We start from the raw sequence: 24870 nt of genomic DNA, 5'->3' as shown, positions 1-24870 counted from the left end.
TTCTGTTCGTCTGTGACTTCTTGTCCATCAACTTGTTCTCATTCAGACGGATATTCAGAGGGCACAGTTTTAGTTGATCAAAGTGTACAATTTTCCTGTTTCTTCTTCCTAGCAATTGTTCAATTCTATAATTGGCATCTGATACTTTTTTGACAACTTTGTATGGTCCAGACTATGGGTGGTATAATTTCTTATTGACCCCTCTTTTACTTAAGGAAGAATGTAGCCACACAAAATTGCTTTGTTGGGCTACATTCTTCAGTTCCTTCTGTCTAAGATGGCTTGATAGTGAGTGGCTCCATGCAAGAGCAAATGCACTATCAAGTTGTTTACTCAGAGTGGCTGCATACTGATTTACAGATTGTGCACTAAAGGTTGGTGCTCCATACATAACATCTGCCAAGACCCTGGCTTGCCAGTCAAACATTAGAAAAAATGGGGTGTACCCAGTTGAGGGCTGAACGCTTGTATTGTAGGCCATGCAGACCTTCCTCACATGCTTCTCCCAATCTAGTGGATTGTCTTTAGTACATGGCTAACATTGTTCAGTTAAATCTCTCAACTAGCATAGGCTTGTGCCAATTATGCCAGCATAATTTCGAGCATAATAGACTAGCAAAAGCATCAAGTGTTATGCCAACATAATAGGATGATTTTCAAGAATTTTAATTAACTGTGCAATGCGTGTGCCAAAAATACTGCACAACATGAACACGCTACACATTATTACTGCATTTCATATCAAAAACCTTGCAGTGTTATTATTTTTACTATTTCTTGACTGATTATTCACACTTTATGGAAATAAGATCGAGATATATACTCTATAGAGCAGTCACCTACTCTAATACAGCAGTCAGGAAATGCAGATATACTCTAATAAAGCAGTCAGCTCTCAAGCATAATCTTGATTTTGAGAGCATAATTTTGAGCATAATTTTGAGCATAATAGGCTGGATTTTTGAGCACTGTTCAAAATAATAATAGGAAATTTTCAAAGCATATTTGGCTCAAGCCTACTCTCGACAAGTCCATCACTTGGGGATGGTAAGGTGTTGTCAAGTTTTATGAATGTGCAACAGTTTGCAAGCCTCACTTGGCAGCTGAGATTCAAATTGTCTTCCCTGATAGGAATGAAGCTGTTATGGGACAAAAAATCTCAAAAACATTTCATCAACTAGTTTTTCTGCTGCTGTACAAGCTTCTTGGTTAAGTACTGGTATGGCTTCCACCCAGCAGGAAAAAATATTCACCACTGTCACTTTCAGACAATGGACTGACCAGATCGACTGCCATCATTTGGGTTGGATAGCTAGCTGAGACTGAACCTAGTGATGACCTTGAAGAGTGTGTTGGCATTTTCCTAGAGGCACAGGTTGCACATGTCTGACACCAGTTGCGCACATCGTTGTAATGACCTGGCCAGTAGAATCTTTACTTGAGATGATGAAGCATCTTATCTTGTCCCAAATGTCCACTTGCCACACCTTCATGCATTTACTTCACAATCTCTTCCCTCAGTACTGTGGGAATAAACACTAACTTCTTCAAAAGTCATGCAGTGGCTGCATTTGTACCATGGTAGAGTGTTATAGGCATGGTGGTAGTGTTAACAATGCGTATTGAGATGTGGTTTCTAAGTTGGATGATCACAACTCTGGTTACTAAGGCATTACTGCATTTCTTCCCTTCTACTAACCATGGTCCTCTTGAAGCTAACCATGCCATAGTTTCAATTTCACAAGCTGCAGGAATAGTGATTTTGTCCCAGTGCAACACTACTAACCACCGCTGTCAATGAAGTAGCATAGGATAAGTTCTGAACTTTTGCTTGCCATGCAGTAACTATAATTGCAAATTGTGTTGGCTTTAAATTATGCCCAATTTCATTTCTCTTTATTGACAGTACAGTAAACATCGTGAAGCTGCATGCGTACACTACCTGTAATGTAGGTATAATATTATTGTATGCAATAGTCTTAGCTCGCATGCAGTTTAACTAATTAGCCCTACATGCTTATTTTATTTCAATATGAAATGGCATAAGGATCATGTACTTTAAAGCACTATCGACATGCATGCTATCTATAAACACAGCAAATATAGAACGCTAATATTATTTATGCTTGGTTCCCAATATATTAATTATTATCAAATTAGTTGTCATGCATGTAAAGCAGGTACCTATGCTTTTGCTTGTTCTTTACAGTATGTTGAAGTCACTGAGTAATTGAACTGCATTCCTGTCAAAACCACAAACAATCAACTTTGGTGTTTTGCATCAGCAGGATGATAAGGAAATCTCATGCTCTTTAAAAAAAGTGACATCACCATGCACACTACCTAGCTACATGAACAGTGCTGGTGTTTAATGCTTGGTCTGGCATTAAAATGTTTAATAATGTGGAGATGGTCCTGCACGTAGGGCAGGTACTAATGCTAGTAATAATATAAATCACATATCATGTGTGGTGGAGGACAGTGGTGGCTTGGGTAATCAGTGAAATAAGGTCAAAGTTAAGCAATGCCATCCAATCACTTCCCAAGAGGGGTGGCTGCTTCTTTGCATCTACCACTACAAACACTGCTGAGATAGTACAATCATTGATTTTAATGGTAGCCTTGCATTCCCCAGTGACAATCAGTGGGGATTTATCAAAGTGGTATAAGGAAACTCGAGATGGCTTTAACACACACACACACACATCTGTTAAGAACTGTTCAAAGATTGACAAAGGAATAGTAGAGTGTTCTGCCCCTGAATCGACTTCCATCCCAATTGGTCTTGAGTTGATGTCTACTGTGAGCAGAAACTTGTTTGCTCATGTGCCTAACTGTAAAATGTTATGCAAGTACCCTGAGCTGTCATTACTATCGTCATCATCACTTTCAACAGTCTCTTGCACAGATCCAATACACTTACCCTTGGCAGTGTCCTTGTCTTGTCGGTCAGTAGGCGACACACTGAAGCCAAATGCCCAACCTTCTGGCAATTGCGGCATTTAAACATTTTGTATTGCATTGGTTGGTGGCCAGACCTGCCACAGCGATAATATAGAAGTTTGGCAGACATCTTGTGCAACTCCCTGCTTGCCAATCGCTCTGCTGAAGCACCATATATTCCCAGTTTTCCCTTGTGGCTGTCTCAGCTGCAGTGGCCTTCTGAATGGCCATTTGTAGTGTCAGGTCCTGTATACTGAGGAGTTCATGTTGGCATTTACTATTGCCCAAACCACAGACAAACTGATTGCAAAAGGCAGTGTCCAATTACTGACCGAAATTGCATGTCTTGCTTAAGGCGCAATAAAATCAGTGGTTCTTTCTTGATCTTCCTGCGTATGCTTGGAGAACTTATAGCGTTCTGAAATCTCAATAGTTTGAGGCCAGTAGTGTGCTGTCAGTAGTGCTACCACTTGGTCCAGTGTTAACATCACAATATCATTAGGACTTAACAAATCATGTAGTTTGACAAAGACAGTTTGCCTCAACATAGTTATAAAAATGCATGGCTTTCTTGTGGGTTTGCTGGGCTTCATCTTTGGACTTGATGTAATTGGCCATACAGTAGAATTCAAAATGCTGATGGAAGTATTGTATTGTTTCTTTAGCTGAGTCAAATTCTTTACTGTGCCCATGAGCCATCCTCATCACCAAAAATGTAATAATGTTACATTTGTCAGCCTCATGCTTAGATTCTAATTAATGACTACTCAACATTTTACACACATGCGTGCCATAAAAATGCTTGCCATAATAATACATAGGAATTTCAAGCATAATAGGGTAGCAAACCCATCAAGCATTATGCCAGCATAATAGGATAATTTTCAAGATTTTTAATTAAAATGCGCAATGCACATGCAAAAATACAGCAAAACATGAACACATTACTACATTTTATATCAAGAAAATGTATCATGTTATCATTTTAATTGCACTTCATGGAAATATAGGATTGAGATACTGTATTAGAGCAGTCACTTACTCTAACTAGCTAGTATATTATTATTAAATAAAAACGAAGTAGGGATTCAAGCAATAAAAAGTACTGAAACAAGAGATGAATGATGGTATTACAGCATAGCTCGGTGAGAAAATCCCTACTGTGTATGCCAATGTAGAGATTTTCCCACCGAGCTATGCTGTAATACCATCATTCATCTCTTGTTTCACTACTTTTTATTGCTTGGATCCCCACTTTATTTTAAAATTAATATACTAGTTTGTTTGGTTTTTTGTTATAGCATACAGGTATACGTGTGTGACTGTTCTATTAGGGTGACTGCTGTATTAGAGTATCTTGAGTTAGCTAGGAGTGTACCACTATTTCATATTTTCATTGTGCTAGGCCAATAACAGGACATGTCATCATAATAGATTGTTAAGAGATGTGGTCTCGGTGCTCAATCGTTATTAATCAACCAAGATCATATTAACTAAGTAATAGGCATGACATTAATGAAGTTACAGATATTAAATTCAATAAATAAATAAATGCATAAAAGTATGTACAAAATGTAAGCACTTATATAAGTTTGTGGTATCCTAATAATTATGCTGCATAAGGAAAGTGTTGATAGGGAAAATTAACGCCTTGATATGGTTTCATTGCAACAAGAAGACACTGAGCCTGATTGAAGATAAAAGAAAAGACAAGGCGCAAACTCATCGGAACCCCAAAAGGCACATTTATTATTGTAGCATAAAATGATAGCCATGGGTTGCTTTATTTGGCCTCTAGACTTGTGACTGCGGTCAGGCAGGCTGGCAGTCATGATCAGTCTAAAATCCAAGTTTTAGCCACTTTTTTAAAATTATATATCCGTCCGCCTATTAGTGTTTCCTTGATTTTAATGCAGTATTTGATGTTAGATGGACTAATATTATTCCGTAAAAGTGATTTCATCGCATAAGATGTCTCTAGGATGATTTTTGAAGGTGACATTTTAGGCGGCACACATCATTTTTGGGGATTCCTACTTAAAAGGTACTATCATACCATTTGATACAGCAGTCAGGAAGGCTGATATACTCCAATAAACAGCCAACTACAGAGCATTATGTTGATTTTGAGCAACATAAAAGGGATTCTTGAGCACTGCTCAAAAGCATATATGCCCCTGTGGCTATTTTGAAAGTACAGCCTAAACAGAATATATAAATATATATCCATCCCTATATAGGCCACAATAAAACAATGAAGTAGCCATCCATATCAGAACAGTATCATGAACTATGTAGGCCACAAAAAGCAAACAATACACGTGAGTATTGTAGATATTCATGTACTCTGCATTGTGCATGTGTGTGGGGGCAGTAGATAGGTGTAATGAAAGGGATATTGCAATGAAAACAGGTAAGCCATATAATTCTGTGTGCGATGTGTTGTGTAGCACTGTGCAATGATGGCCGCTACCTGTTTCTTGATAATGAAGAGCTATTATTATTTTATCCTGTTAATGATATGGTCTTGATTAATAAAAAGTACAATTTTATGCAAGAATAATTATATATTGTTTAAGTTAACTTGCTGCTTTTAATCACAACAATTGACTATGTATGCTTTACTTACATTCTGTCATGCATTTCATCCATTTATTTTGTGTATTAGGCACTGAACCACTGAACTTCAAACTGTGTGATCATAAAGTGAATCAAATATGTTGCATTTCTGGAAGATTGGCATTTCAGTGGATACTTGTAGCTTTAGTGTTAAAAATTCCAGATGAAGTTATTAACACCATTGATAAGACTGAAACTAATCCCATTTTGAAATGTGAAAGGCTTCTTACATATTGGTTTGAAAACCATCATGGAGCAAGTATAGAATCATTGTTAGAAATTCTCAACAAACCATACTTGATGCATGAATTAAAAGGAAGCATCAAATTAAGTCAGGCAGACAGAGATATTATTGAACACAATATGGTTTCAAGCAAAATAGCACAAAATTATGCAGATATGCTATTTGAGCTTATACAATTACTAAGAAAACATTCAGATTCTTTCAACATAATTCTTGAACATTTGGAACTACATCCACATGTCAAATTTAAACCATTTGAAAATGCAAAATCTATTAAAGAGATAGTTAAAACATTAGAAAATGAAGGACATTTGTCACCACTCAATGTTGAATTTCTAAATTGGCTAGTGAAAAGTATTCCAGAAGCTCAAACAGTAATTAAAAATTATGAGGAATCCATTTACGATGAACCAATTGCAGATGAATTACAATGGTGTATGAAACAATGCCAGTCTACAGACAGATCTTTTGTTTATGCTAAAATCTTAGGTGATCCACACATAATTACTTATCGTGACCTTCAACGATCTAAAAAAGCTGTTTCAGACTTTACAGGTATTTCTGAATCAGAAATGAGCATCAAACTGAAGGGCAAAGGATCAATATTTCTTTTTTGGAAAATTCCTGAACAAATAGCGGAAAGATCTCAGCTGCCACATGCAGCTTCACTAAGAATTAAATATGAACTTGATGAAGCTAAAATAGTCGGAGTAGGAATTTGTTACAAAGAGCATAACCAGTATGTGTTAGTTAGCCAACTAAAGACTATGGTATGGTATGGCTATGGTAAGTTGACAGTAATACAGAGCTAATCTGTTACCTTTCTATATAAGGCCATTATTATTTTATTCCTTGTTTCCCATCACCACCCACATCAATTTTTAAGTAGCCGCACCAAATCTTAATTATTTGATTATTGATCACGTAAATGTACTTACTATTTAGTATGGAGGGAGGCACAAAATGACTCAGTTGTTAAGGTAAATGCATATAAGTATGGTACCTAATGTTGAACAGGCTGCATAAACTTGCACCTTTCAAGATCGGTAGTCAACTGTAAACTAATAATCAATAATCACCTCCCTCCCGCATCAGTTTTTGCTGCACTAAGTGACAGGTAACAAGCAATATAATGATGGCCTAAGTGCAATATACACCTCATAGCCATGGTTTGTATTATATATGTATGTATATATATATAATAAAGTGTAAGGAACACTTAGAATTCCTAATTTTTCCTTACACATGTTTGTTTACTTTTTTGTAACATAATACTATGACTGGTGAACAGTTACACACACATAACACATCAAAAGAAAGAATGGCACAGACTTAGTTAGTTATGGTTAGTTAAGTCTGAATGCATGTCCAGCAACCAATTTGCCAAGTGGTCATTATGCTTCTTTTACAGCTATGTTCAGCCCGTTACACTTAGTTTTAAACGAAGAACAGTAGATAAAGCTCCTCTGCAATCAATCCATTCACTATGGGGAAAATACAGATGATATCCATGACAAACGAGGGAAACCATCACATGGTGCTACTGCAAATCGACACTTTGCAAAGATGAATGGGAGGACAAAGGTAAGTCCATAAGCATGCACTGTATGTACTGCACATAACTGCAGCATGCAAAAAGGCACCAATTGGGCTGAAGCAATGTTGAGCAGTCAAAAATCAAGCCTGTAGCCCCAGCCATTATCAAGTTGTGCTTCTCTGAAGGCATTAGTCAGTCAGTCAGTCAGTCAGTCAGTCAGTCAGTCAGTCAGTCAGTCAGTCAGTCAGTCAGTCAGTCAGTCAGTCAGTCAGTCAGTCAGTCAGTCAGTCAGTCAGTCAGTCAGTTAGTCAGTCAGTCAGTCAATAGAAAATTCCTTTAAAATTAATATTTTTCAATTCTGTAGCAACTTATCAGAAGCATTTTTGGCTGCTCTGAAGACACTTTTGGGATTGGTTATACCTAACCAATACTGCCAAGGTTCCATGAAGGTGTTGTGAGGCTGATTTTGGGGTGATATTTTTGGCCAGGAAAGTCCAAATGCTTATGATCTCTAATACCATACTGTATGAAATATATGCAATAGTTATACCAAGGTGCAGGCATATTAACTATGGTATAAGTATATGCCACTCGGGCATGCTCACCTAATAGGTGTTAAAAGACACACCTATACTCTTTAGTTTTATACAAAGGTATCTAAACATCAATCATTGGATGAAAGAGTGGGCTATGATACTCACAGAATGTTATTCATACACTATACATCTTATACAAAATGCTTTTCTGAACTGACAAGCGATTATGGGTTATGTTGGTTTTAATAGTACCATTTCTACCCACATGACCCTGTTAAGGATGTTTAAAGTACAGTACAAACCGGAGACAAGTTAAATTCGTTTTGCATGTTGCGTTTGCGTCTAAACGCGTAACCTTTATGGCTACTGCATGCACACGCATTTTTTTATTTTTTTCTGTGAGAATCACACATATCACACAGGCTCTTGTACCACAGATAATGTATGCATAAATTAACTTACACACTAAGCGGTTTCTTCTATCACGAACTGAGAAGTGCAGCTACACTGACATCATGAACCCAAGCACCAGACAACGAACGGCCATGGCCATTTTGGAGATGTGGCTAAACACTGGCTGACATTACATACTGGGATGTACAGACATGTACTGTATTTTTCCAAGACCATGTTGTGTACAAAGCACCATGCGCTAACAATGCATGCGCTAACAATGCGTACACATCTGACGAATAGGGCAGTGGTGAATCGATTTTGCACGTCGTTTTATTCAGCTACTACTGATTAATGAACAGTAGAAGACTAACACAAGTAGTAGCAGTACATTATTTAACAATCTATCTACCCATTTTGAGTTTCGCACCATGTACCGCTTAGGTTATGTATGCATGGTGTCACGGAGAATAACGGATAGTAGTAGTTAGCCAGTGAGGAAAAGGCTGGAGAATAAACAAGGTACGTATATTAATATAGCTGATCAACTCCATGTAACTGACACTGATATTCGTAGCCATTTTGATAGTCATTTAAATTACGTACTTGCATGGTGGTGACAAGCCGTACGTACGTACATATATAGTCGGTGCAGCAGTGTCATACCCTGCCATAGCTGCTGTAGGAACTGTATACTTTGTTTAGCACTCTGTTAAGTAGCCACAGACCATTACAGTGTAATGCACTACTAGTTGCTGTTACATGCATTAAATGCGTGTAGACGCGTTTTGTCAGACAATGTTGCGCTTGGACGCATTTTTTTGTCAAATGCACACGCAAAGCGCATTTAACTTGTCTCCGGTTTGTACCGTAGGCTAAGGTGTAAAAGTACAAGTACTTAAGAATATAGGTTAATGACCTTGAGATGTCTGCACTATCTTGTCACATGGTTGAATGTGCTGTGTAGAAAAATGATCCCCACATCATGAAAATAATTAGTCAGTGCACTAAACACTATGAGTACTAAGTCACCCAAATACTTATTCCTTCAAGAGCACTTATACTAATATGTTACAGTTTATGCTAAACTCAAACCCACAATGTAAATTTTATGCATCTCAATATGCTTTAGCATTAAGGATGGTCATACGTTATGTTGCACCAGTTGTCTATTATCAATCAAAATAGCAATATAAACTATCCTGTGACCTTCTTCATTCATCACTTCCAAATACACCGCTTAACACTGGTTCAACTTTACAATAATTCACAAACTAAGACCCAGAATTGATTCTGTAAAGCGTCACTACATTTATTTATAGCAGAGGAGATAGCTAAGTAAATTCTGAGAATGCCCAGAATACATTAACAAGAAATAGAGGCAGTATATCAATTATATGTACCACTCTGCATGGGCAGTTCAAAGGCACCACCAGTGCCATAATTTGTATATTGCACTGCTGCAGACCGCAGCGAGTGCATTATAACTTATAATGCACTGGTTGCGGTTTTGTAGGCCACAGCGAGTGCATTATAAGGTATAATGCACCAACCGCAGTGCAATATACAGATATTGCACTAGCTGCGGTTTTGTGCAGCATAACACAACTGCCGGTGGCGAAGACCACTATGACACCTCACCTAATAGGTGGAAAGACACTTCACAGATCACTCGAATTCTTTTATAGCCTGACATGTAAAGGTCGATTGTGGGCCATAACATCACCAATACGTATAATGTTTACAAGCTGCCAATGGCGATCGAAAAAGCCAACACGGGTGGCCACAACTCTAGTCTACATATATATATAAACGTACTTATACACCTTACTAGTCTGGTGCCATCTTAAAACAAATATATTCTAAATAATACTAACCTTTACGTTCGATTGTGGTAACCAGTATTGTCATGCCACCAGATTCGAGTTTAGCCAGTGTGAATAGTAAGAATTAGACTAGTATCGTTTAGTAATTAGGTTTTGTTTACTTAAACCATCTATTTAGCTGCTTTTTTCACTCGAGAGAATCACTATGGCGATTAGTCTGGCACTTAGTCTATATGGCGATTGAGTGATCACGCTGGCATGCTGAGCACTACATGATGAGAGTCAAACAGCGAATGCAGGTTAGTGATATAACGCATAGCGTACTAGCTTTCAATGTCTCAGGTGGCTGCAGGGGGAACGTCATCGCAACGTCCGGCTTGGTTACTCACAATCGATGTTAGGAACCTAGCCTTTATAAGTGTTACAGCTGTCTAGTGAGACTCTCCCCACCTATTAGGTGAGTGGTAAATAACAGTTATACAACATGCACTCGTGCTCTGCCTGTATAAACGCACTTGCCTTCGGGCCTAACGGCCCTCAGGCTCGTGCGTTTATATCAGGCAGAGCACTCGTGGCCATTGTATAACTATGTAATATACTACTTTAGCATGAACATTCAAAGGCGCCACTTGGGTGAATAATTTGTACATTCCCTGGCAATATCATGGAATGCAGTTTGCTCATGGCTTTGATCCCCAACCAGTTAAAGATATGATACGTTTTGACTCATTATATTGAGTGACATGGAGCATTACATTATGTTACTCAGTATTACTGTAACAGTTTCTGAGTGTCATCAAAAATAAACTATTCTCTATGATAAATGATCACTAAATAATTGTTTGGAGATGTGTGGAAGCATATTTCTACACAAACCATGTTGGTAACATTTTAACTTTTGCTTATTACTTGCGTACTTACTGTCGCAATATCAAAGTCAGTAGTCTTAATCGGAGGAGTTCCAACACATTTATGTTAGCCATAGGGCTTGTACAGAGAACAATTTTCAGATGGCATTGCTAAAACATACATGCCAATCGAAAGCATCTCTTACACTAAATCCAACAGTGTATATAATCAACCTCACTCAACCCTGATGGCTTGATTTTAATATGCATGATCCATTGAAGACTTACTCACATGATTAAGAGCTCATCGTATGAAACAGACATCCACCAGGGAAAATAAACATGGCTGAAACACATTTTTAAATGTCTCCAGGGAGCCTTACAATGTACAACACTAGTTTAGAATTTGTTCCCAGTGATTAAAGGAATGTAAGTTATACAATTAACATGAAATCTTTTTTGATAGCACTAACATTGTGTTGGCCCTTGTCTGAGTCTTAATGTATTGGAAAAATTTTAAACCCACAATTTTAAGACCTAACATCGTGTGGTGAAGCATAATGAGATGCATGAATAATTATCATTCTGAGGGGTATTAGCCATGTATGGGTGATCATCAGATATCAGTGTATAAAATTTGGGTTAGTCTGCAGTTGTTTCGTCTAGTGTTGTTCCAGTTTTCAGTACCGGAACTAAAAGTAATTCCAGTACCAACAATTTTATTTTAGTTCCAGTTCTAGAACTACAACTGGAACTGGAACGATAATCTTACTTTCTCAATACTGGAACTGGAACTAGAACAATTCCTAACACTGGAACTAGAACTGGAACTAAAAGAAAATTTATCAACTACTGGAACCAATACTGGAGCTGAAATTGGTCATAATCATTTTAGTTATTACCAATAAAAATAGCAAATACGATGCTCATTACACAACTACAGTTAGTGTGCTGATAAAAGCAACAACTGATAAGTAGTCAATAGAATGATGTAAAAGGTTATATAGCTAGAAACACTGGGCTGAACTGGGGGACTGGACAACTGGACTCATGCCTTATATATAAATATTCAGGCTTGAAGAAACCATTGTTAATTCTTCCTTGTTTCTGAGGATAATTTTGGCTTTTGACATATTGAACATATTGAACTTAGCTACACTCCTATAAAAGAAATGATATTGTTATGCATGTACAAATCAACCTATCAACTTTGCCCACCTGCATTGCTTGTTCATTTTTCTAGGGTTGTTTACAAATAACAACTTGTGTTAATGCTTTGAGCAGGAATTGTTTGCTAGTCAATCTTGAAACATGTGCAAAATAGCTGTTAAAAATTGAAGTATTAAATACTTCCATTTACAGTTAAACTCTTAGCTCTGTGTGTGTACGTGTGCGTCCAACATCCTTCTTTTTTTAAAACATTTAATATATAGTAGTGACAATCGACATGCATCCTCTAACAGATGCTATGGGAATTCCAGTAGGCAAAATTAAGTAGCTGTAGTTTATCTGTCGATCTTGCTTTTCCATATACAAGCTGCAAGTTGACAGGTCCACCACATGAATAGTCTAAATTTAGTGCTGCTGTGGGAAAAAATACTGTAGTTAAAACAAGTTTCCTAAGTACTTGCAATAAAAAGAAAGAAACTTGTCCAGTCCATGGTCTATCCACTAGTCCAGTCCATGGCTTGTCCGCTGGTCCAGTCCATGTGGTCTGTCCACTGGTCTAGTCCATATTCAGTCCAGTGATTGTATACACCTAATGCAACACTGTTTCAGAAGTGAAACCAATAATTCTCACTACCTAGGTGTTTCTGTCATTCCGAAATGTGCTAGTTTAATGTTTGATAATTAACTTCAAATCATCCCTCATAATAAAAGCCTTGGAGCATCAATGCTTTTCATGTATAGTTAGTTTTGTATTATTTACTCTGCCTAGATACATAACACATTCAAATCAAAACACATAGTTTAGCGCACACTGTGCATTGTTTTAGAAACGGAGCACTAAACTAATTATATATGCAGAACTATAAACAGAATTGTAATCTTAAAAGTTGTAGTTATAGAACTAGAACTGGAACTGTAATTCTAAAGGTTATGGTTCCAGAACTAGAACTGGAACTGTAATTCTAACAGTTATATAGTTCTATAACTGGAACCGGAACTGTAATTCCAAAGGTTTATGATTCTGGAACTGGAACTGAAATAACAAGCTGGTACTGGAACAACACTAGTTTTGTCTATTAGGTGAATGTGTAATATCATTTATACCATGACTACTTCAGTATTTGCTGATATATATATATACACCCACAGCCCTAAAGCCTACGTCCTTCAGACTTTTGGTATAAATATCATTGAAATCCTTCACAGCTGTTGTATATACTATTATATATACATATTATACTGATTGATCTACTGAATAAATGCATATTAAATGTAGATGCATACAGTTTAATTTTAAAATAATAAAACGTTATATTTTTCTAATATAGAAACTGGATTAGATATGGGTGCAGTTTGCAAAAGTCCAATAAGTATTTCTGTTCAGGTAGCGGAAACACTACGTGAGGATTACATTAAAGCAAGGAACAGTAATGCAGATTGTGAGTGGCCACCTAACCAGCCTGCAACTATAGTGAATGTTGCATTAATACATTACAAAGGTAGGCGAACACAACAAGAGTTGATCGAAGTAGTCAAACGCTGCAAAGGTGGTACTCCTGCCATAGACAAACTGACATCCTTTCATTCACGATCAGCTTCAAGTTCACATTTGTATACCAGGGTTACTAAAAATATCAGGGAAATATTTACAACTTGTCACAGCAGTGATTTGGTAGAACCTAGTTATAATCAAGATAATAAAGCACCACAATTTATTCTAATAGAAGGGGCACCTGGAATTGGAAAAACGGTTCTGGCTAAAGAAATATCTTACCTTTGGGCTAAGAAAAAAATGTTGCATGGCATAGAAATATTAATTTTGCTGTTTCTTCAACACCCTGAATTGAAAAGGATTAAATCAGAACTCCAGTTAGCTCAGTACATAATGAAAAGCATGTGTGATCTGAACTATACTGATGAACAGCTTGAAAATTTGGTTGTACAGTTGAAAGCACTGCACATATGTGTGGTATTGGATGGTTATGATGAGTATCCTGACAGTTTACGTAAAAAATCATTTATTACCAACCTAATAAAAGGTAAAATCTTTCCCAATGCTGTAGTGGTGGTTACCTCACGACCTTCTGCTTCACTACATTTACATGGCATTGTTGACCGAAGGATTGAAATTCTAGGGTTTGCTCAAAAAGAACGTGATGAATATATTGTAAATTCACTTAGAGGATCACCTGATAAGCAGAAGCATTTAATATTTTACCTCAGGTGCCATCCCATCATTAACAGTTTGCTTTATATTCCTCTTCACTTAGCAGTACTTTTGCACTTGTTTAAAGCTCACAGCAAATTACCTGAAACACTTACAGAAATTAATGAATATTTTATCATCCATACAATATACCGAAACTTGACTAAACTTGAAGTAATTCCACGTGGTCTAAATACAGAAGTGTACTGTTTTCAACATTTACCTAGGTACCCCGATGTCTATGGTATTATTTGCAATTTATCAAAATTAGCTTTTACATCATTACAAAGCAATCAGTTAGCTTTCACATATGATGAAATCAAGAAATGTGTTCCTGTTATTGATACTATGGAAGGAGCTATAAATGGATATGGATTGTTACAAGCTGTGCAGCATTTTTCATACAGGGGACATGGAGAAACTGTTTCATTTAACTTTTTACATTTTACTATGCAAGAATACTTGGCTGCTTTTTATTTAAGTACAGTTTGCTCTTCTAAGCATGTATTACCACTAGCAAGAAGTTCATTTTGGGATGGGGATTATCAATTCGTGTGGATGATGTATGCTGGAATAAATGGAATAACTTCTCATGTGTTTAATCATTATTTATGCAAATCTAAAGAAGGTACATTGGAGTTGAAGCTTTCAAAAGATATAAAGTGCAACAAAATTAAATGCCTCCACTTGTTTCAGTGTTTTGTAGAAGCAAAAAGTGACATAGTTGATAACGACGTTTTTTGTCTATTTAAGAATGGAGAAATCAATTTCCACAGTGTAAGATTACATCCTCATCATGTCTCAACATTGTTATCTTACATCTGCAAATATGATGTGCAAATACATGCTATCAATCTCAGAAACTGTCATATTGGCGATACTGGCATGAGCATACTAGAACAGTTTTTCACAATGTATCCAGAGAAAGCATCAACCATAAAGCATATTGATTTATTTGGGAACAATTCACCTCTCTTGTGGCAGGTCTACTGCTCTATATTTGAGCCAAAAATTCTTACTGCGTTAGACTGGTCATCACTTGGGGGAGTAGACATAGATGAGATTGTAACTGCTCTGTATAATAACAATACAATTGAGTCACTTAAGATATCTGATAACCACTTTACAGACAATGGGGCTAAGAAAATAGCCAATATTTTATCTCATAACACCACATTAAAGGAACTTGACATTTCAAACAATGATATATTTACTACTGGAGCAATTGCAGTAAGTGAATCATTGAAACACAACACTACACTTCAGTGTATAAAAATTTCATGGAATAAGGTATTGATTAACACAGAACTCGAAGTACTTGATTTATCTAGAAGGAACATTAGGGACACAGGAGTACAGATTACAGTTGGAATTTTGTACAACAATAAAAAAGTAGTATGTCTTAACCTGTCACAAAACAAAATATCAGACAAAGGTGCTATATATTTGAGTGATTACATGAAAAATAACCACTGCTTAAAAGAAATTAATTTATCAAGAAACCATATTTCTAGTAAAGGAATAAGAGGAATTATTACTTCAATTATAGCCACCAAAAGTTTATTAAAGTTTGATATTTCATGTAATGGCATATGCGATGATGGTGCTATAGCTATTAGTGAATTCCTTATGAACAATAATACACTTCAGAACCTTAGCATCTCTGCAAATAAGATAACCAGCACTGGGGCAATAAAAATTGGAGAAAGCATAAAAGAAAACTTTTCATTAAGAAATCTTGATATATCAAGTAACAATATATCTGATGAAGGGGCTAATACTATTATTAAGTGTCTTCTTACGAATAACACAGTCCAAGTTCTTAATATGTCAGCCAATAACATAAGTAGTACTGGAGCAATACAATTTGGTAAAACCCTGGAAGTAAACTCACAACTTATGGAACTTGACATGTCGCAAAACAAAATTAATGATGAAGGAATAATGACTATCAGTGAGTGTCTTAAAAGGAACAAAACTCTACTAAGCTTTAACATTTCAAGTAATGGAATTTCTAGTCTTGCAGCTGCAAGAAAAATTGGTGAAATCATTGAAACAAACTTTACATTGCAAACCCTTGAAATCTCATTGGACAACATATTTACAAGTGGAGCTTTGGCTATCAGTAAGTATCTCAAAAGAAACAATAGTTTGCAGAAACTAATCATATCATGGAATAATAATCATCTTACCCTTGATGCAATGGCTAAGTCATTCAACATGTCTAATAAACATTATGGAAATACTGAAGCAGCTCTGATATCAACATTCTTACAAAACAATTCTGCAGTACAAATGCTGGATCTTTCAAGCAATAATGTATCTGATATTGGAGCTGTATCTATTTGTGAGCTTCTTAAATGCAATCACACACTTCAAAGTCTGAACATATCAGGTAATAAAATAACTAATACTGGAGCCATACGAATATTTGAAGCCATTGAAACAAATTTAAAATTGTGTACTCTTGACATATCAAACAACAGGATATCCCAAGACAGCATAATAGCGATTGCACCATACTTCAAGAAAAACAATGATTTGCAGAAAGTGAGTATATCTTGGAATACCAGTCACCTTGTTCTGGATGATACACTTCAGTCATACAATATGTCCAATGAACATTATGGTAGTATTGGAGCAACTCTCATATCAGCTTTTTTACAAAAAAATAGTACTGTGAAAACACTGAATCTTTCGTCTAATAGCATATCTGATGATGGAGCTGCAAGTATCGCTAAATGCATTAAATACAATCGTACGCTGCAAAATCTAAACATTTCAAGAAATAGAATTACTAGTATTGGGGTATTTGCAATTACTTCCTCTATCAAAAAAACTTCTGAGCTAAAAACACTCAATCTTTCATTTAACAATATATCAGATGAAGGAGCTATACATATCAGCAAATGCCTTAATAGCAGCTCAATTCAGTCTCTGAAAATAGCTGCAAATAACATTACTAATATTGGAACATTAAGAATTTTTGAAGTTCTTAAAACAAACTTCACTATGAAAGAAATAGATATTTCACATATTAAAGTTTCTAAAGATGATGCTATCACCATCTCTGAATGTCTTAAAATGAATAATACTTTGCAGAAACTAAGTATAACATGGAATAGCAATAATCTTGTTCTAGACACTACAGTTCAATCACTCAAATTATCTAATAAACATTATGGTAACATTGAAGTGATTCTTTTATCAGCGTTATTACAAAACAATGATACTAGAGTTGAAGCACTTAACTTTTCATGCAACAATGTGTCTGATGATGGTGCAATAGCTATCAGTGAATATCTTACAAACGGTTGTACTCTTCAAAGTCTTAACATATCAAAGAACAGCATTACCAGTTGTGGGGCAACAAGAATTTTTAATGCTATTCAAGAAAACACAGTATTACGTAAATTTGATATTTCATGGAACAGCATAGTCACTAATGCAGTGATAGATATTAGTAAATGCATCAAGAAAAACAAGACTTTACAAGAGCTTAGGGTATCATGGAAGGAAAATTCTCAGTGGTGTAATCGACACATCCTTCTTGATGCTACAGTTCAGTCATTTAGATTGTCTAAAATGCATTATGGAGACACTGAAGTAACTCTTATATCATCATTTATACAGAACAATACTACAGTGAAGTATTTGGATCTTTCAGGTAATGATTTATCTGATGATGGAGCTATAGCTATCAGTGAATGCCTTGAAAACAATTACACATTACAGAGTCTTGATATTTCATGCAATAAAATTACTAATATTGGAGTAATAATTATCAGCAGAGGTCTAAAAAAAAACAAGACATTACAAAAACTTACAATATCATGGTCGGGCACTGACCAATGGCAACTTAGCCTTGATGGTACAGTTCAATCATGGAGTTTCTACAATGAACACTTTTGTGACACAGGAGCAATTCTTATATCAGCGTATTTAAAAAACAATACTACAGTACAATATTTGGATCTTTCAAAAAACAACATTTCTGATGATGGAGTCACTGCTGTCAGTGAGTGTCTTAGAATCAATAATACTCTTCAAAGCATTAATATTTCAAGTAACAAGATCACTAATGTTGGAGTAGCAAGAGCTTGTAAAGCAATTGAAATTAACACATCTCTGTTAAAACTTGATATTTCAAATAATATCATATCTGATGATGGAGCTATAGTTATTAGTGAGTTTCTTATCAACAATAGTCCTCTTCAAACACTTGATATTTCACATAATAAAATTACGAGTGTTGGAGCAGTAAGAGTTTTTAAAGCTATTAAGTTTAACACATCCTTATTAAAACTTGATGTTTCAAATAATAACATATCTGATGACGGAGTTGTAGCTGTTGGTGAGTGTCTCATGAGCAGGAGCACTCTTCAAAATCTTAACATTTCCAACAATAAAATAACCAGCAATGGAGCAGTAATAATCTGTAAAGCAATTAAAATTAATACCTCCCTGTTAAAACTTGATATTTCAAATAACAACATAGCTGATGACGGAGCTGTGGCTATCAGTGAATGTCTAAAAGAAAATCATGAAATCAGAGAAATAAATTTGTCAGGTAATCTACTTACCATTGATGGAATCAAAATCATTCTAGAGACTAAGGTTTTTGTTAGCACGCTAAATCTTAGGGACAATATCATTTCTAAATCTGGAATGATGATGATTGCTAACATTTATAAAGTTATCAGTCACAAGCTAACATGCGATATTTCATTTAATGAACTTTGCAGTACAGATAACCATGGAGCTTATGTTGTTAATACAACTGCACTGTGTTTAAACAACAAAGATGACTGTGACTTCTCAAAAATTGCTACTTTCAACAAAACACTTTTTGACATGTCAGAGAGAGATGGTGATTATAAAGCAGCAGTTATAAGTTGTTGTCTTAGAAGCAACAATTCTGTGGAACATCTTGATTTATCCCATCACAGTATTACCTATAATGGAGTAAAGCACATTGCAGATGCTTTAATAGTAAATACATCATTAAAAACTCTTGATATTTCACATAATCAAATCACTGATGATGGAGCCATAGCTATAAGTAAATGTATTTATAACAACTGTTTACTTCAGTGTCTTAATGTGTCAAAAAACTCTTTAACTAGTTTTGGAGCAATAAAAATATTTAAAGCAATTGAAGCAAATTACAGACTTCAAAAACTTGACATTTTATACAATGATTTGTCATATCATGCTATACTGATTATTAGTGAATGTCTCAAAATGAACAAGACATTACAAAAGCTTTTGATATCATGGATGGACACCTATCAGAAGCAACTTGTTCTTGATTCTACAGTTAAGTCATGGGATTTCTGTAATTATCAATATGGTGACACTGGGGCAATCCTTATATCAAGCTATTTACAATACAATAGTACTATAACATCATTGAAACTTTCAAGCAATAAAATATCTGATGATGGAGCTATAGCTATTAGTGAGTGTGTTATCAACAATAATACTCTACAATGTCTTAATATTTCGTACAACAAAGTAACCAGTGCTGGAGCAGTAAGAATTTGTAAATCGATTGAAACCAATTCATCTCTACTGCAACTTGATATTTCACATAACAATATATCTGATGATGGGGTTTTTGCTATCTGTAAGTGTCTTAAACTCAACAACACTCTACACAGTCTTAAAATTGCTCATAACAATATATCTTGTGCTGGAGTGACAGAAATTAGTGAAGGTCTTAAGAATAATAAGACATTACTAGAGCTCCGGATATCATGGAAAGATACTTACCAATCTGAATGGCAACGCCATCTTAATGCTAATATTCATTCATGGAATTTATGCGATAAGCATTATGGTGACTCTGGAGCAATTCTTGTATCAGCTTTTTTACAAAACAATGCTACAGTGAAAACATTGAATTTCTCATGTAATGAAATATCTGATGATGGCGCTATAGCTATCAGTGAGTACCTCAAGAGGAGCAGTAATCTTCAAAATCTTAACATTTCCAACAATAAAATAACTAGTATTGGATCAATATTAATCTGTAAAGCAATTAAAATTAACACCTCCCTGTTAAAACTTGATATTTCAAATAACAACATAACTGATAACGGAGCTGTGGCTATCAGTGAATGTCTAAAAGAAAATTGTACATTAAGAGAAATAAATTTGTCAGGAAATCTACTTACCATTGATGGAATCAAAATCATTCTAGAGACTAAGGTTTTTGTTAATACACTAAATCTTAGGGGCAATATCATTTCTAAATCTGGATTGATGATGATTGCTAACATTTATAAAGTAATGGGTCACAAGCTAACATGCAACATTTCATTTAATGAACTTTGCAATACAGATAACCATGGAGCTTATGTTGTTAATACAACTGCACTGTGTTTAAACAACAAAGATGACTGTGACTTCTCAAAAATTGCTACTTTCAACAAAACACTTTTTGATATGTCAGAGAGAGATGGTGATTATAAAGCAGCAGTTATAAGTTGTTGTCTTAGAAGCAACAATTCTGTGAGATGTCTTGATTTATCCCATCATGATATTACTTATAAGGGTGTAAAGTACATTGCAGATACCTTAATAATAAATACATCATTAACAATCCTTGATATTTCATATAACTGCATTTCTGATAAAGGGGCCATAGCTTTTAGTGAGTGTCTTATGAATAGCAGAAATTTGCAAAGTATTACATTTTCATATAATAATATAACCAGTGTTGGAGCAGCAAAAATATGCGAAGCTGTCAAATCCAACTCAACACTGCTGCAACTTGATATTTCAAACAACAACACACATGATGATGGAGCCATAGGTATCAGTGAGTGTCTAAAGTCCAATGATATTATTGAAGTCCTTGATATTTCTTGTAGTAAAATAACCAGTGTTGGAGCAGTAAAGGTTTTTAAAACTATTGAGTATAACACATCTTTATTAAAACTTAATATTTCAAGCAATGAGATTTCTGATGATGGAGTTGGAACTGTTTGTGAGTGTGTAAAGAACAATAAAATTCTACAGTGTCTTAATATTTCCAATAATCGAATAACTAGTATAGGGGTGATAAAACTTGTTGAAGGTCTCAAAAAGAACAGGACATTACAATACCTAAAAATATCATGGATGACCAATTTCCAATGGTGGAGTGAACAACTTATTCTTGATGCAACAGTACAGTCATGGAGTTTCAACAGTATGCATTATGGTGACACTGGAGCAATTCTTATCTCAGCATTTTTACATAATAATTGCTCAGTACAGGAATTAAACCTTTCAGTTAATGATATATCTGATCATGGAGCTGTAGCTATCAGTGAATGTTTGAGCAATAACTCCACATTAAGAGAACTTGACTTGTCAGGAAACATGATTACTATTGAAGGGGTCAAAAGCATTCTGGAAAGTGACTGCTATATTAATGTATTAAATCTTATAAACAACAACATTTCTCAACCCGAATTGATAACTATTGTAAAGTGGTCTAGTTCACTGTGTCACAAGCTAGCAATTCATATTTCATTTAAAAAAGCCTGTAATACCAAATGCAATGAACCTCACACTGCACTGTGTTTAAGCAATACCTGCAAATGCAATCTCTTGAAGTATTACAATTGTGTGCAACAAAGCAACTTTTTACAGGATATGTCAGATATACATGGAAACTATGAAGCAACATGGCAATTAGCTGGTTATCATCTTACATAATCGCTTTACTCATAAGTAATATATAGTTAAAATTTTGGTATACATATATTGACTGTTATTGAAAACACTATTACAAGTAAACTTTTGAAACCATTAAGGTTTATAAAGATCTGTAAAGAGACATATGCATACATATTATGTACAATACATGAGCAGATTTAAGAGATGCACGAGGGGTAGCTTTGATACAAAGTGTGTGCATGAAAGCATGTATATTACGCATGTGTTAACCTAGGAAATCAATTTTCAATGACCACTGAGTATATGTGACCAGATTTTACAAAACCAATCCAACTCGCACATCAGGCAAAATTAAACTAACACTACCAGTGGATAGCCACACTGTTGTGTTACTAGTTTTGACACTCAGTACTACTCAAACTACTCGAGGTTGGTTTTAACAGACATCTTTTTCTGGGTGGTGTAGAGATCTTAAATGGCAGTATCTGGCCTTGTAAAGGGTCTGGCTTGGCAAGAATCAGTGGTATACTGGTGGATGGCCTGATAATGTTGGCCAGGTGTTTTTTTCTGTTGATTTTGCTACATATCAGCCACTAAGGAGCCAGCACAGCCCTCTAATCTTGTGTCTGGATTCCAATTGTGGTCTGCTTCCATTTGACATTTATCTCGAAAGTTCTAACGTGTGATTTGGATTGTTTTTCCAAAATCCAGTCACATATTTCAAATGTTAAATTGTAATGTTGAGATAGTTATTTATTACCGAAGGAACATGTTCAAATATATGCAATGACTGCCACTGCCTCACTCCCTACATAACAGAAACAATGCCATACAGTCACCAGATCATATACAGCACAATTACAACTACATAGGCTCACCCCATGATGCTGATAGCATCTGTATAGCCAAGCAGGAGTGTAAATGGAAGTAGGCTCAGTGCGTAACGACATATCATTGCTACAATTTCAGCACAGTTATTACATCGATAAACATCCCTCCTCTTTTAGCCATCATGTGCTAGCCTGCAGGGCCGGAGGAGGGAAAATTGAGTTGGTCAGGCCATTGACTATAATGTTGAAATTGTTACTATATACATGCCAATGAGAGAGGAGCTGTTGCACAGTGTGCAAAGCACACTCTGCGAAGTGCGAAGCACGAGCATTCTAGGGGGGTCTGGGGGCATGCCCCCACAGAAAATGTTTTGAAAATTAGACACTCAGATATGCAATTTTAGCGATATTTCACTGTTAGCTAGCTATATAAATATGCTCAAGCCTATCTGTTGTTCTTCAGACTTTCTATACTGTAGACCTGATATACAGGGGACACAGCATGAAACTTGCTGTATGGTCCATTTAGTAATTAGAAGTTCAAGGGGGGTCTGGGGGTGCAACCCCCAGGAGCTGCAGAATTTTTGCTAATTAAAGGCTTGAAAATACCTTAAAATTTAAAATTGATGCTAAATTTTAAAGTAAAACTAGCTAGCAACTAGCAACTTTCCCCCAAAATTTCACAGGGAACCCATGCAGCATGCCCCCCCTTAGCTAGGATATAATTACTAATTCAGTGGCGTAGCCAAACCCGGGCAAACTAGGGCATTGCCCGGGCATCAGACTTCTTTGCCCCACCATCAGCTCCTAGAGTAATTATAAAGACGTGGGCTGGATAGCTCGAGATTTTGCTAAAGTTACTTAACTAGTCACTGTACAAGAATAAGTATAGCACAACTTATACAACACTCACCGTGCCATTTTCGCCGATGGTTTCCTTCTTTTTGGCTAAACAGAGATGGGGTTATCCAAGGGATTTTCCCTACGAGTAACTTGATTGTGCACAAATAGAGGAGGCAATAAATAGAAGCAAGATCACGTGATTACAAAAAACCGCGCAGCATTGTGGCAAGGAGTGAAGGACAAAGAATTGGTTTCACTATGGTAGGCTGGACGGTTTACATTTGGATTAAGTGATCACGGTAGCTATCGGTGTGGTCAAAACTCTGGAGGCAAAGCAGTCTAGAGGTATTTGTGAAATTAGCACCCATCAATCCGTGTGGATACTGCTCAGTTCAAACGGTATGGAGTACTTGTTCAGTCAGCAATTCTTTTCTTTTTGTTTCTACTTTTCTAGGCTAACAACTAGTGGCAGAGCATAGTCATCACGTGATAGAGCGCCTCGTGCTTTAATTCAAGAATCTTTGTAGTCTGGTATTAAGACACATGTAGCTAGATGTATGTAATATGTTAGAAGGCCAATAGCTACAGGGGCGGATCGGGGGGGGGGGGGGGGGGGGCACAGGGGGCACGTGCCCCCCCCTCCTCCCTTAAAAAAATGTATATAAGATCGAGGTAATCTAATAGAGCAGTCAATCACCAATCACTCTAATAAAGCAGTCACAGTGTTCATGGGGAAGTGTAGCTTACTTAGGAAGCTATAAATAGGATTTTATTTTACATAACATAAGTGATATAATATATTTGGTAAAGGATAACTAGCTATTATTGTTGTGACCTTTTTTTTTTTTTTTTTTTTGCTCTTCAACTTTTTTTTCAGCAAGGTGCCCCCCCTCTTTCCAGACCCTGGATCCGCCCCTGAGCTAGCTAGGCGTTCGCTTCTATTAGTCATCTTGCATGCAGTAGTGTAGGATGATACATAATGCATTTTAAAAATGTTATATTGATGTCCATATGAAGATGGGCATGTGTACGTGTGTTGCATGGGAAATGGCTTGCCCACCCATTGCCCAGGCATGACGAAAGTCTGGCTACGCCACTGCATATATAGATTAAGATGGTATATATATAGATTAAGATGGTATGTATATAGATTAAGATGGTACATATATAGATTAAGATAGTACATATATAGATTAAGATGGTA

The 24870-nt window shown here is 36.0% G+C and overlaps 1 protein-coding gene across 3 annotated transcripts in view; it reads left to right on the top strand.

Moving 5' to 3' along the window:
• LOC136263404 (uncharacterized) overlaps positions 1-22204 on the top strand; it is a 55382-nt gene extending 33178 nt beyond the window's left edge. For all 3 annotated transcript variants that reach the window (XM_066057916.1, XM_066057918.1, XM_066057919.1), the window contains exons 4-5: positions 5612-6592; positions 13445-22204. In XM_066057916.1, coding sequence (XP_065913988.1) covers positions 5612-6592; positions 13445-22032 — 9569 coding nt within the window. In that variant the 3' untranslated portion in view covers positions 22033-22204. The remainder of the gene's footprint in view (positions 1-5611; positions 6593-13444) is intronic.
• Positions 22205-24870: the final 2666 nt, after the last annotated feature.

This window comes from Dysidea avara, chromosome 8 (assembly GCF_963678975.1).
Source record: "Dysidea avara chromosome 8, odDysAvar1.4, whole genome shotgun sequence".
In the NCBI taxonomy this organism is placed as follows: domain Eukaryota; kingdom Metazoa; phylum Porifera; class Demospongiae; order Dictyoceratida; family Dysideidae; genus Dysidea; species Dysidea avara.
This window is presented reverse-complemented; position numbering and strand designations above follow the sequence as displayed.